At 58.8% G+C, this 14,483-nt stretch overlaps 1 protein-coding gene across 1 annotated transcript in view; it reads left to right on the top strand.

Annotated features, from left to right (window-relative positions):
* Positions 1 to 29: 29 nt before the first annotated feature.
* TAFA5 (TAFA chemokine like family member 5) overlaps positions 30 to 14,483 on the top strand; it is a 251,649-nt gene continuing 237,195 nt past the window's right edge. Inside the window, exon 1 of the mRNA XM_046646645.1 lies at positions 30 to 217. Within this exon, the coding sequence (XP_046502601.1) occupies positions 106 to 217 (112 nt within the window). The 5' untranslated portion in view covers positions 30 to 105. The remainder of the gene's footprint in view (positions 218 to 14,483) is intronic.

Here is a 14,483-nt window from a genome sequence, read left to right as displayed (position 1 = left end):
GAGGATGGCGCGCGCGGGGCCCGCACGTGGAGGCCGACGCGGGGGCGCGGGCAGGGCCGGCTGCTGAGACGCGCTGCTGCCCCCCGCGCGGGCGCCGCGGCTTCAATGGCGCCATCGCCCAGGACCAGCAGCCGGCAAGATGCGACCGCCCTGCCCAGCATGTCCTCAACTTTTTGGGCGTTCATGATCCTGGCCAGCCTGCTCATCGCCTACTGCAGTGAGTACCGCGCGGCCCGGGCCCCGCACAGCCCTTTGGCCCTTCAGCCCCTGCCCCGGCCCCGGCGGGGCGCCCCGGGGCCGCCCGGAGTCTGTACGGAGTTGCGAGCTCGGGGCGCGCCGTCCCCCGGGTCCCGGCCGGTCCTCCGCTGGGCCAGGAGGGCGAGAGTCCGCCCAGGCTACCGGCACTCGGGCACTTTGGAGGCGGGCGCCGCTGCCCGAGCCTCCGTCTCTGGACTCCGGGGCAGGGCCCGGGCGCCAGGCCCCGGGTGGCGCGGCGCGTCCCTGCAAGGCGATGCCCCGGGCTGCCTGGCGTGCTGCCGCCGCTCCTGGCCCAGGCCGGCGATCCGAGCCGAGCCGAGCGCTCCGGAGGCGGCAGCAGCTCCGGGCGGCCGAGCAGCACTGATGGGGATGTCGGCGGAGCGCCTTGCCCAGCGCTTTCTGCCGGCGACGCTCCCGCCAGGGATGAAGGGGGACGCGGCGGCCGAGCCTGGAACGGGGCGTCTCGGGCAGGAGCGGGGCTCAGGCTTGGACGCATGGCTGGGGCTTCTGCTTTCCTGGGAAGCAGACTCGCTGGCGCTTTCTTGAAAAAGAGGAGAAGTGAGGGCTGGGGTGGCTGAAGGTGTCCGAGAACCTGAGCCGGAGACCCAGCGGGTCTTTCGCGGGGCGACGGGGCTGGGGGCTGGGGTGGCGCGGGCTTGTGGGCGTCCGGGGCACAGCTGGGGGCTGGGGTGGGTATGGGGTGTCAGGGGAACGGGAACAGGCTCGGGGTCCGCTGGGGTGAGTCGGGCGTGGGCTGTGCCCTGGGCACAGGCTCCGGGCTGGGCGAATGAGAGGTGGTCGGAGTCCCGGGCACAGCCTGGGGACTGCAGTGGGGGTGGGTGATCAGTGCTCTGGGCGCACGTTCGCAGCCGGTTGGGGTGGGTGGGGAGAGGTCAGCGTCCAGGGCACAGGCTTGGCCCGGGTTGGCGCGGGGTGGTCGGTTCCTCCGCCGGCCGCCTGGCTCAGGCTCCTGTCCTTTCCCATCCCAACGGGAGAAAAGGACGGGTCGGGTGCTGGGGAACACCTGTCATGGAGAATTGCCATGGGCGCTGGAGGTGATGGAAAAATATGGATTCTTTACCAAAAAAAGAGGCCAGCGCGGAGCCTTGCTCCCCCGCCACCACCTCACAGCGCGGGGCCTCCTCGCGCCCAGTCTGAGCCTCCGCCGTCCCCAAAATGAGGCTGCTGCGGGCCACGGAGCCCCGGGACAGCCCAGCCCGCCAGATCGCGAGGGAAACCCGGTGCCTGGAGCAGGAAATGTCCTACTTGCTTCAGCCAGGTTGTGCCTTTTCCTACAATTGCTGGCGACAGCTGGGGCACCGCGCCGGGAGGTGTCGCGGGGCGGGAGGATTCCCAGGGGCATCGTACCCTGGGCCGCCCAGACAGGCACCGCCACCCGGGGTGCAGACAGCGCACCTCTCACACGGCGACCGCCGGCCTGGCTGCGGGGAGCGGGGTCTGGGGCGTTGAGCGACGTTTGTGCCCACTCCCCAGTTGCCCGCGGCCATCATCTCGGGCCCGCGGGTGGCATTCATGAATCCCGGAGCGGAGCCCCAGCGCCGCTTCCTTGGTGATGTGGAAAGGTTTAATGGCAGATAAACTCCCGCCACACCGAAACCAGCCATTTGAACGCACTTCCTACTGGCATCAAGGGAGGGGGCTCCTTGAGCGGTGTTTGGGAAGGGGACCATAGCGTCTTGAGCCCCCTGGGTGTAGTTCCTGGCTGACTCTGGCCACAGCGTGCTTGGGGCCAAGGCGAGAACCCCAACAGCAGGCTGGCTGGGAGGCAGCCCTCCAGGTGGGGAAAAGAGCAATTACTAATTGTTGTTAAGTACAGGACAACCAGCCTGTGGCTTCCACACTTCCCACCCCAGTGCTGGTCAGGGCCTCACGTTCCCACCTTCTCAGTGTGTGTAGCTTCTGCCCACTCCACCCTCTGCCCACTCGAGCCCCAAGGCCCGTGGCTTGTGCTCCCTGACACTCACACCTCCGCGGGTCTGCCGCCTGCTCCAAGCTCCTGGAGTGTAGCGTCTGGGGCCTGCCAGGGGCTCAGACCAGCAATGACCCTGAGGCCCCTCTTACAATCAGACCCCTTAGGAAGCCACCTCAAATTCTGGAATCAGCTCTTCCAGCAGGACTAGGATGTTTGGTAAAAACGTTTTATCCAGAAGAGTAGAAATCACTAATAATAGGAGCTTGGGTTAACCACATTTTAGGCTTGTTTCCATCTCCATGTAGTGGAATAATTGACAATAAGATAACGTTTTTCGACACACCATTGCCCCAGAAATGCACTTGGAGAAATTAAAACATTTCACTAAAATGCAGAATAGTCATAATAATAATTTATAGCTTGGAACTGCAGCCCTCCAGAAAAAAAATGCTTTTTTTTTTTCAGAATTGATAAAGCAAATGAAATGCAAATGAAATAGTTGCTATGATATCTGTTCGCTTTTCCAAATATATCTGGGATGGAGAAGAATACTTAGCATGCTTGTTTGTAAATTGTTTTTGTTATCAGTGAGGATTTTTATTACCCAAAATGTTTTTGTGTTATGGAGCAGATATATTTGTATTGTATTAATTAGGGAAACTGATAAGTATAATGCAGGATTCAATTATCCTGCCTATTAAACCTGTGCGTTTCTCTGCAGCACGGAAGGTACTTGCTTCCTGGCGCTGCTCAGAGAGCTGGATTATTTCTTGGCCTGGTTTTCAGTTTGGGGGTAGTCAGTCCTCTGTTCTTGGCCCCGGGAAGGACCTTCCTGCTTTGCAGTGGGCCGAGATCATATTTAAGGAGATGGGCTCCACCCTCTGGCTGGAGAAAGACCTGCAGTCCACCATGTAGGTTAGTTGCTATAGTGACACTGCCTTGTCGTTTTCTCCTGTTCGGGAAGAATTGCCCCGGAAAAGCAGAATGAGGAAGGGGGCCCTCGATAGCTTTCTGTAACATGCCTGCTCCGTCCTCTGTGTGCATCCTCTTGACAGCAGGCTGGGTTCTCGGTAAAGATTGGACCTGGAGGATGAGAAAGTTGAAACTCCTTCGTTCTGGCCTGGGGAAACCTCCGTCACTGTGGCTTAGAAAGAACTGATTCAGATCGTCTCCTCTTTCGTAGCTCTGGAGCAGAGAGGTCAGCCTGGACTTGGGAGGAGTGGGACTGCTCTGGGCAACCAGACGGGTGTGTGCACCATGCTCCTTGCCGAAGATGTGGTCCTTCCACACTGGCTTACGGCATGTTAACTGTAATGACAATGAGGAAGACGGAGGAAATGATGCGCTTGTGAATGCCTTACGACACCGAGCCTTGACGTGACACTTGTGTGCAATATTCAACTCAAAGGCAGAGGACACTGCTTTAGCGTAGATTCTGGGTTCCCTGTGCAGAAGGGCTTGGTGGACAGACATTCCTGGCATGTACACGGTGGGAGGAAACTGTATTTTAAAGGACCAGGGAGCCGTGTGGGGAAAGGCAATGGGTCTGTGTTTTTGACGTGGATTTTTTTTCAAATAAATCCCATCAAAATTGAATTGTATGTTTAAGTTAAGTCTCACATCCTCAGCTGCAACTAGGAGAAGATGTTACAAACAACTTCAGAATTGTTTTTAATCCATTAGAATACTAACCGAGCGTAGGTTCTCTGATGTTGAATTTCCTTATAAATACAATTTATTGCATATTTAGGAGAGATTAGAATATGCCACTTTCCTGCTGTTCAAATTTTATTTCTGGGGTTCTTGAAGAAGTGAAATTGAAAGTACTGGAGGATTAATGAAGTGATGCCATTCAGGAGTTTATTTCTCATCTTGGCTTCTTTTTTTTTTTTCTTTTCCTCCTACTGTGTTTTTGTTTGGTGAATTTCTGGCACGAGAAGATGGGCTGTTTGCTACGTAAAGATAAGTTGACCTCTCTTTGTGGAATTTGTATCAGCCGAGGGTCAGCAAGGGAGAGGCGGTTTTCCCGGGAAGCATCGTTCTCTGGGACGAAGAGCCCTGGGGGGAGGACCTTGTGGGGTTGTCCAGAACAGTGTCCTTCTTGACGACAGCGCTGAGTGATGGCCAGCTGCCGGGCTGACTTGCGCTCCACTGTCCGCTCCTCCGAGGCCCGTCTGTTGTCCTTACCCTGAGATACTGCGATCGTGCTGCAGGGAGAGTCCACACTCCTCCTGGATTCTCCCTGGCATGTCATTCCCTCGATGCCCGAGGACAGGACATCCACGGGAGGGGGCTGGCTGCGACCGCTCAGCGTGACGGTCTCCTGGCTGAATTCTGCCCTGGTATTCCCCGCTCGGGACCTGCCACTCGGCATCCCAGGAATGAAATATGTAGATCAACTTTTGTGGCGTGAAGTATGTTCAGGTGACTTTTATGGGCGTAATTATGGGAAAATGTTATGATAATGTGGCACTAGAAAAGGGAAGAAAAGCAAAACATTAAAATCCCCATTTCTTTATATAGCTTCGCATCTGCGCTGGTTTAGAAGGGCTCATTTTTGCATTAGAATGTGGTGCTCTGGAGTTAATGACCTCTACAGAATGCCACCTGTCACCGAGAGCACCCTGGGTGATGGCCGAGTGACAGGGAGGACCCTGATAAGGAGGACCTGGATCCGGCTCTCCCGTGTACGAGTGGCTAGGATGCTGGAGTGAGAACTGCGGGGGAGAGGCCTGGGATCTGCTGGGTTTTATTTGTTTGGGGAATTGTCCCCGGCTGCCCTCTCAGGAGGCTGGGCTGGCACTTCAGGCTGATAGAGCCTGGCGATGTCCTTTCTAAAAGTTCCCTTGCATGCCGTTCACGGACCCTCCGAGCTGCAGTCTCGGGGTGCCAGGGCTGCCCCCCTGTTCCTGTGGCTGCTGTGAGGGCCCCTCCTTCCATCCTGGAGGGCTCTCTGGAGCCGCCTGAACGGCCGCTGGCTCCTCTCTCCCATCCCCTCTCCCCTGTGCACGTTTTCCAGATCTGGGCCCAGAGCGTGTGCTCGCTAAAACTCCCGGCAGGCAGCACAAGCTGTCTAGATGGCTAGGTTTTCCAGCAACGGCCGAGCAGCTGGCAGTAGATCTGGGCAAGTATTCTCATCTCTCCTTCACCCAGGCGAATGTGGCGGAGGCTCCCTGAGGCTTTGTAACGCTTACTTATTTATTAAAATGGCTGGCAGGCGTTGAGGGTGGAATCAGTTTTGTCTCCAACTAGGTGAGCGGGACTCCCCTGCAATCCCTGGGCCTGGTGGCTCTCGGGAGGCCCAGTTGCAGGTTTGCGTGGCAGCAGCGTCCTCCAGAAGGGCAGATCTGGGCCTGGTGGGACAGTGGCCCCTACGCAGTCTCCCTGGGAGAGGCTTCACTTATCTCGCAGAGGTCTTGCGCCCCCCGTTCCTGACACATCAGCTGCAGTGGGGTCAGCCTCCCCTGTGGAGGGACTGGCCTTGGTGGGGCCCCACCTGGGGAGCTGGCTTTCTTTCCACATGTGTTGAATGAGGGAGGAGCAGTGGAGAGCCAGCCCCAGGCATTTCTGGAAGGCAGGAGTCCTGGCCTCCAGCTTATTCATGTGCTTAGGAATTAGGGAGCGCTGAGGGCAGAGAAATGGGCAACATGGTTGCCCTCCTGGGCTTGCATTCCAGTGGGGACCGGACGGTCAGCACAAAAGGAAGGCACTGGAGGAGGGAGATGAGCAGCCCAGCCAGGCACCCGGTTCTGTGGGTTCTTTGCCCTCTCTGGTCTCAGCCTGCCCCAACTTCAGAATGGCTGGTGCCTCCCAGGGGTGGTAGGCTGCAGTGAGGGTCTGGCCCTGAAGCCCCCTTCCATCCCTGGAGCCTTCTTTTTTTACTGCCTGGCCTTCCCTTGGCCTCTGTACTGCAGGGTGACCTCACGGCCCTGTCCCTGTGCCCAGCCTGCCTGTGAGTCCTTCTCCAAATACGTCTTGCCGTCTTCCAGTCTGTCTGCACCGTCGTCACCTGAGGCCCTCCCGAGCACATCACCATCATCCTCGGTGGTCCCTCTGTCTGCAGGCTGGCCACCCTGAGCCTCCACCCATGGCTCCCCTCAGAAAGAAAGCTCTGCACTGTCCACTCCGCACCATCTCTCACCATCTCCCCCCTCTCACATCTCTCGGGGCCTCACAAAACTGGATCTTTCCTGCCCGGTGGGACTGTCCATCGCTCTGGCCTGGCTTGGCGGAGTCCAGCCCCAAGGCCTCCACTGCAGGGCCTCCCTTCATAGGAACGAGGTGTGTGTGCATTCCCACCTGCACACCCTGGTCTCTCTTAATGTGATATTCCACCACCTGCCAGGTCCCCTTCACAGTGACGCTCTATAGTGCCACTGAACGTAGGAGGGAAACCCCCCACTGCTGGAGAACACCTCCTCCAGGAAGCCTCTCTTGAACACACCGCCTCGTCTACCTCTCCAGTGCTCATTGGGATGCCTGCTGTCAGGGCCCACTTCTCACCTCTATTTTAGGCTCTGAGCTCTGGGGCATGGCTTATTGCCCCCAGGGGATGGACTGATTCTCTGAGCCAATACTCATTGATCTGGGTGCCCAGGACAGTGAGCTGTGACTGGTGGGGGCTGAAAGTCTGGAAGCCAGGCCCAAGGATGAGGGGCTCCTCCGTATGATGGGCGGAGAGTCTGAAGGTCTGGAAGCCAAGCCTAAGGAGTGGGGGCTGCTCCAAATGATGGGGGGAGAGGCTGAAGGTCTAAGGTTAGGACCCAAGGACTGGGGGCTCCTCCAAATGATGGGGGGAGAAGCTGAAGTTCTGGAAGCCAGGCCCAAGGAGTGGGGGCTCCTCCAAATGACGGGGGAAGAGGCTGAAGGTCTGGGGGCAGGGCCCAAGGATGGGGGCTGGACTGAAGAAGGGGGATGTGGCCAAAGGTCTGGGGGCGTGGCTGGAGAAATGTCCTCTGAAAAATGAAGGAGTTGCGGGATCCCCAAGGATGGATCTGGTTCTAACACTGTCTGATTAGAAAGAAAGAACAAGGAATGTGTGGACTCCCAGGGAAATGCACACTGTTTTAGAAAGCATCCCTTCCACTGTGGAGTAGAAAACCCTCGACTCTCCCAGGAGGCTCCCTCCTTTGCTTGGCTCCTACTGTGAAACCCCCCCATCCTCATTGCCCTTGAGTGTTTCCTCCCCAGATCCCTCTTTTCAGGGTTTCCCCCTCAGCACTGTGCACATTTGGGGTCGGGTCACTCTCTGGGGTGGGGCCGTCCTGGGCACTGTGGGGTGTTGGGCAGCATCCCTGATCCCCGCCCACTTGATGCCAGGAACCCCCACCCCCCACCAGTGCGACAACCAAGGATGTCTTCAGACCTTGCTGTGCAGCTCCTCGGGGCAGAATCGTCACCCCCGTTGGACCCTTGCTTTAGTCTGTGGGTCTCCAGTCAACCTAGTTGCGCTGGCATTTCCTGGTTTCCTGGGGCTCAGTGCCAAAGGGGTGACAAGCCCATGACCTTTTCTGTAACTGAATGGCCAGCCCAGGGATGGAGGACATTCAGCCCAGATGCCACCCCAGCAGGCACAGTCTACCCCTCTGCTCAGGCTCCTCCAGCCCCCCGACTGAGCTGCTGGAACGGCTGCTCTGGAGAGGAAGTGGCTCTGCCTTCCACGCGCTTCTGTTTCTGGAGCTCGGGACCCGCGTGGGTTCTCAAGTTGCTTGCAGTCTCTTCTCTGCATCTTTGTCTCTGCGTATCTCACGGGTGACTGTGTAGCTGATGATCATAAAGCCATTTAGAGGCCACCTCCCGCCCACCCTCGTTGGGAGCTGGGACTTTGGTGTTTCCAGCTGCGGCTTCCTCTCTGGGTTTGACGGTGGAGACGGACCTTCCCTCCCTGGTCCTCACGCTCCCATGAGTGGGCATGAGAGTCACTGGGTGCACATGCGTGGGCTGGGCTGCTGTCTGTGTGGGTGCAGCCTGTGAAGGTGCACATTTGGGTGTGTCAGACAGTGCTTTTGCAAACACACACACACGCACACTCCCCCTACCTGCGCGGGGCTCCCTGCTGCCCCAGACCCAGCCTGCACAGCGCTTTCCACTCTCAGACTTGGTGTGTCTTAAACCAAACCCATCCTCACCTCCAAAGTCAGGGATCCTGGGAGCCTCCATACACGGTAAGGCGGGTGGAGGGTAAGACTTGACTAGTCCTAAAGGCTTTCCTCACCAGTCAGTTCTTACCCAGAGAGGTGGAGGCAGAGGCTCCTCCCCTCCCCCTGCGTGGGCTACTTCCATGGCTGCTGTGCCTGCAAGCCGTGTCTGTGTTGCTGTGCACACGTGTGTGTACACACCACAGATAAGCATCCTACACCTCTCTTTTTTGAGCCTCCATTTCTCCACCTGGAATTGATGGTGCTAAGTGTCCTGCCAGGCCCGAGATTTCATGACCCTGAGGTTGGAGCTGAGTCTCATGGGTCTGCAGGGTTCTGGATCTGCTGTCCTAGGATCACGATCGAGGCCACAGACGGCAGCGCAGGTTCCCGGGGCCTGAGCCCCTCCCCGTCCCTGAGCCCCTCCCCGTCCCTCTGACACCAGGTTATAGTGATGGCTGTTTGCTTTCTGCTCCAGCTCCGTGGCCTGAAGAACCAGTGGGATTTTGCTGTAGTTCACACTGTGAAGTTGGAACATGCTGGACAAACACCTCGAATGTGCTTGCAAACCAGGGGCCAGTCACTCGGGTCACCTGGAGCCAGTGAGCTCAGCTGGGACTGATGCCCGTGTAATGCTGAGCGCACAGCTTGTGGCCTCTTCGGGACCTGGGACCCTCCTTATGGAGCAGGGACTGCAGGACGGGCAGGCTGCTGCACCTGCTCTGCCCTGGCGGGGTTGGAGACAAGCCCTGTGAAACGGTCCCTGACACTCAGCAGGTGCGTCATGATGGCTCCTCCCACAGCCGTGTCACTAACTGAGAAGTGGCTCATCCAGGATCCAGCTCCTAGTAACTCCGGGGACCGCGTTCCACCTCCCTGCGATCCCTTCCCTGGCTGACATCCCTGCCTGTCCCAGAAGCCAACCTGCCACAGCTGCCCCGGGGCTCCCACCATGCAGACAGGGCTGGGGGATGCCAGGAGGTGGGCCTGGGCTGGCAGGTCTGCCCAAGTGGTGGCTGGTGCCTGTGTTTGCTGTTCACCTGGAAGGATGGAAGGAGGGGGAGGACTGGGGGCGCATGCTTGGGCTCCTGGCAGGGGAACAGCCCAGAAGGTCCAGCCTCTCCGTTCTGTCCCAAAGGCCCCCTCCTTAGGTGTCACTGTCACTCTGACCCCATCACCTCTGTCCAGGGCTCCCGGGCTGCAGACCAGCCAGCCAGGCCCTCCTGGGGCATCCAGCCCTGCCTCCCTCCCCAGCCCCTGTCCTTGCACGCGCCCTCCAGACCTTCTGAGTTCTGTCTCGCGCCAGCCGCCTGGATTGCTCTGCCCCGTCCTGGTGAGCCCCTCCCCGCACTTGCAGGACTCAGCCCACATTCCGGAAGGGTGAATTGCTGTGGAGGAAAGGCGTTGGTTGATTAGACAGGGGCCTTCCGTCCTCGGCCCCGTGGCCCTGGGCCTGCCCTCATGGCCTCATGTGTGCCAGGCCCGGCTCCTGCCCCGGCCGTGAGAGACCCCAGGCCTGTGTACCTCTTGCTTCTCCGTGCATTTTTCTGCACTTGTGCTCAGTTCCAGCACCCTTGATACAAGATCCAGCAGCTGGGTATAGTCAGTTAATGCAGCTAGAATGAAGACAGCCCCGAAAAGGGATTCCCGGGGGTGCCCAGGGGGAGGCAGGACAGACATGGGATCCAGGTGGAGACAGCCGCTTCCTAGAGAGCTGGACTCTGCTGACCTTGCTCTTTTATCCCTGAGAAGATCGTCTCCGGGATGCCGGAGGTGTCCAATGGCAGGGCGGTCCAGGGCAGCACCCCTCAGGGTCCAGGTGTGGGCAGTGCGCAGCACAAGGCTGTGGCTGGAGAGGGTCAGGTGCCCTCAGAACATCAGAGGTGCAGATGAACACTTGTTGGGGAAGGAGGGCCTCTCCCTCCCCACCCAGGAGGCCTCCCGGGCCCTGGAAAATCTAATGGGGTGGCCAGTGGAGCCTGACCAGTCACTGGGCTGCAAACGTGAGTGGTGTCCCCAGGTGGGGCACGCTTGGTCCTGATAGGGCAACGGGAGCCCAGGTGGGGCTGGGAGCCTCCAAGGGCCTCATTTCTCCACCCTGGAGGCTCTAACATGAGGGCTGGGCCAGGGAGTGAGTGTGGCCGCCTTCTCTGCGCCCCTCTCTGTGGACCTGTCCAGGGCGGGGCGATGGTGCCTACCCCCCTCCCCCCTGAGCACAGCACCCCAGGTTTATTGATGGCATCAGAATGGCTTTCCAAGAGAAGGGGCAGAGTGGAGTCACTGTGGAGGTGGGGGTAACCAGGTTCCCGAACCTTGCAGGACACCGCTGACACCTGGTCCCACCTGCCTTGTCTTCGTGTCCTGAGCCTCAAGTGAGAGGGGCTGGTTAGTCCATCAGGGTGGGCTCTCCCAGGGTCCGTGCCGACAGCCCGTGATGGGCGGTTTCTCCTTATCTGCTGCCAGGGTTTCCCTGATGTTTAGGAAGATCTGTGCCTGTATCAGGCTGATGAACGACTCTGAGTTGACTTACCTGTTTTTGAAATCCACTGGGTAACGAGAGGATGGAGGTGTCTTCCTGGCCTGGCCGACCTGGTGGGAAATGAGCCCCCGGGAGCTGTGCTGAGCTCCTCAGGCTCCTGACAGACACAGGACGTTGGGAGAGAAGTGCACCTGCCGTCTTTTCAAGATCTGATGCACATTTGATCATAGTGAACGTTGAGGGAGGTTGTTTTAAAGCACGCCCAGGGCCTGAAGCCTCATGTGTCATTTGGGGGGGATTTGCGCAGTTCTCCGGAGAGCTTTCATGTTACGAATTTTTCGCAGTTAAAATGCTAACACCTCGGAAGCCGTCTTAAATGCTGCTGGACTCTCCGGAGTGGGCTCTCTTTTGAGAAGACACTTTGGCTCTGTTTTTAAGTTATTTTTCTCCTGTAGCCTTCCGTTATGTGTGAGCACTTCCCCTAGTGTAGCTAAATACCATTAATGGGCCGTATAGGACTCGCGTTAATTAATTGATGCTAATTTATGTTCCTGGGCCGCGGCACTGCAGTGGCTAAAGGAGGCCGGCTGTGGAGCCACCCGGGGTCCCTCTGTGCTCTTCTGCGTAGTTGATCCTATCTCCTCTTCCCTGGCTCATTTCGGGGGGCTCTGCCATCGAAGGAATGAGCTGTGTCGGGAGAGACAGGGTGTTCCCCTGCGCTGGGTGTTGGGGGACCCGTCACATCCCTTGAGCCTTGAGGTCACACACGTTCACAAGCTGGAGAGGGCTGGCTCCCGGAGCACGTTTGCCCAGAAAGCTGAGGCTTCTAGAAGGAGCTCTTAGCTTCCCCTGGAAGGGTCACTTGGAGAACGGGATGCACGCAGTTCATTGATTGAACCCATGGGAGTTATGGAAACACTGGAGTGCCAGGGTGCGGGGGACCACCACGCTGTCGACCCCTGGTGTCCTGGTCGACCCCAACCATGTGGATTCCTCACAAAGTTCCCAACACCCGGACCCAGAGCAGTCGTGGATCCATGAACTTGTGACGGTGTCTGAACCCCACGGCTGTGAGATGAGAGCTCCCCAAACTAAGAGCAGAACTTACTACCAAAAGCACAGGGGACACTGGGAGTCGGGGGTGGGGGCCGATGGCTTCTGAGGTCTGTCTCGGCCCCTTTAGGCTTGTGAGACACTGCCACGGTCACGTTACAAACCACACGCCTCTTTAAAAAGACTTCGCTTTAATCAAAATTGGTGTTTTGTTGTAAACAGAAATGCATTTGCCGAATGTGCTCAGTGTTGGGTCTCTTCTTGCTTCCGTCTTCATCTTGAGGCTCCAGGGTGAAAAGAGAGGCAGGTTCTAGAGTCAAGAGCCGCGTGAAGCCCTCGCAGTATGGCCAGGTGGCCGCTGGCCGCCTCCAGCTCTGGAGCCCTTGCTGTGAAGATGGTGGCTGAGCAGCAGCTGGCACTGTCCTCGAGGATACAGTGAAAGATGCTCAGATCCCCCTCACTCTCTCCCGTGGTTGTGGTTTCTGTCTGCTACACCTGGGGCATGGCCAGGACACCGGAGATGAGGGCTTCTTTGTCCTGACCTTTTCTGAGCACCCTGTTGTCTGTGCTCTCCAGGAAGGCATCCCAGCACTGCTCAGGAGGACACTTGAGCTCTTCCAGAAAGGTGGGGCCTCTCACCCTATCCTTCCGCCTCCATGCTGTGTGGGTTGTGTGTTTACTCTGAGCTGTGTTCCTCTCGGAGGCTGGGGCCGAGGCTTCCCCATCGACCTGCTTTCCACTTACGCTGGTCAGAGGTCTGCAGAGAGCAGGTACGAAGACAGGTTAATCCAGATTGGCCACCATTGTCAATCATTTACACTTGAGTATGAGTGAGGCTCTGAAGCTGATTTGCCTGACAGGGGGTGGTGTGGAAATAGGGCCCCAGCCTGTTTGCCTTTGGCTCTGAAGACTAGCTGTGCACCTGTGTGGTGCAAGGGCCTTAGCAACTCCTAACCCACTACCTCTGCAGGAGGAGACTGGGCTCCTCCAAGGTCCTCAGGGGTCCTCATGGTCACTCCTTGCCCTTTGGCTCCAGCTGTAGCCCAGACGAAGACCGTTTGCCCCAGGTCTCCCCTCTGGGGCTCCTCACGCTCCCTTTCCACCTAGAGCCCTTGCTAAGTTCCTGAATCCTGCTGCCTGCAGCCACACTCCACGGTCACATTGCTGGCAGAGTCCCGTGCTCTCCGGCTTTTGGTGACAGGCTGGATCCGATGCCCAGAGGGACACGTGTGGACGCCCTACCAGTGCTCTGGGAACCCCGACGCGAGGCTTGCCCATGTGGTCAAGCTTCCCCACCCCGCGTGGCAGTTGTTGGAAAGGTGTGTGCTGGCACAGCTGACCCCTTAGCCTCGATCCTGTGGATCCGCATGGAGCGAGCGCCGGGCACGGCGTGTCCGTTTGTCTGTGGATCCTCAAAACAGCACTCAGAGGTGGGCGCTCAGAGGTGGACGCTCAGAAGTGGATGCTCAGAGGTGGATGCTCAGAGGTGGACGCTCGGAGCTGGATGCCTTTGTTCTCCTCGCCTGAGAGGAAAACGAGGCTCCGGGAAGGTGAGGGAGGACCCTGGGGGCCCTTGGCAGGTGGCGGCAGAGCAGGACCCCCATTCCCGAGCCTGTGCCCCTGCCCCATGGGCTCAGACCCCGGGGCTGCTGGTTCTCCCAGGTTCTGGGCTGTCGGCTACAGCTCCGTCCAGCAGAAGGTTCTGCAGCAGGACCAGTGCGAGGCCCGCCGGGCCCGGCTGTTCTCTGCCTTGATGAGCCATCCCCAAAATGCTCTGAGTGTCTTCCTGAGGCCAAGTGGGGACACAGCGCTGAGGGATCCAACCTGGAACCTTCTTCTGGGGCCTCAGCCCGGTCACCTGAGGGACTTGGGTGGCTCAGAAGGAGCCCTGTGATGGGACACGAGGCCCGCTTTGGGGGCAGCTGGGGACGGACTGGGCCCACTGCTGAGATGTCAGCTGCAGGCGGCTCTCTGACTCCTTGGTCTCCACGAGATGGGAGGAGCCCGCTGACCCGTCACTCTCATCTCCAAGTGCACTTCCCGTCACCGTTTTTAAAAAGTAAGGGGCGAGAGAGGGAGAGGGCTCAGCGAGGTGCCCACTGGGACCCACTGGAACCCCTCTGACAGCTCCCCCAGCGACAAAGCAAGATGAAGTGGCCCTGGGGGCTCCCACTTGGCTCCCTACCTGGCCACGGAAACTCCTCCTTCTTTGTCTCAGTGCCGCCCTGTCCCCCAGCCCGGGAGGGTGCGCCTCTCCCCAGTGTCTGGGCGCCCACCACCCTCCCTCCTGCCCCAGCCTGCTCTGTGGAGCCAGCTCCCACCTTTGGGGAGCACCCTGGGGTGGGAGGGCAGGAAGGGGCCCTGTCCCACTGTCTCAGCCAGGGAACACCGGGCACCTGCTCAGGGGGTGGCCTTGGGGTCCGGACAGTGGGAAGAGGGGGGCCTGGAGGTTATCATCACGAGGAGCGCATGGTTGGGCTCCTCCGGCCTTGGGGGCAGTCCACAGACAGGCCTCAGCTGCCATGGCCGAGACTGTTCCTCACCCCTGCTCCCTGTCAGACCAGGAGCCCTGGAATGAAATGGCCGGGACCAGGGTGCCCTGGAGCGCAGACCGCCTGCCGGG

This window comes from Equus quagga, chromosome 19 (genome assembly GCF_021613505.1).
Source record: "Equus quagga isolate Etosha38 chromosome 19, UCLA_HA_Equagga_1.0, whole genome shotgun sequence".
Classification (NCBI taxonomy): domain Eukaryota; kingdom Metazoa; phylum Chordata; class Mammalia; order Perissodactyla; family Equidae; genus Equus; species Equus quagga.
This window is presented reverse-complemented; position numbering and strand designations above follow the sequence as displayed.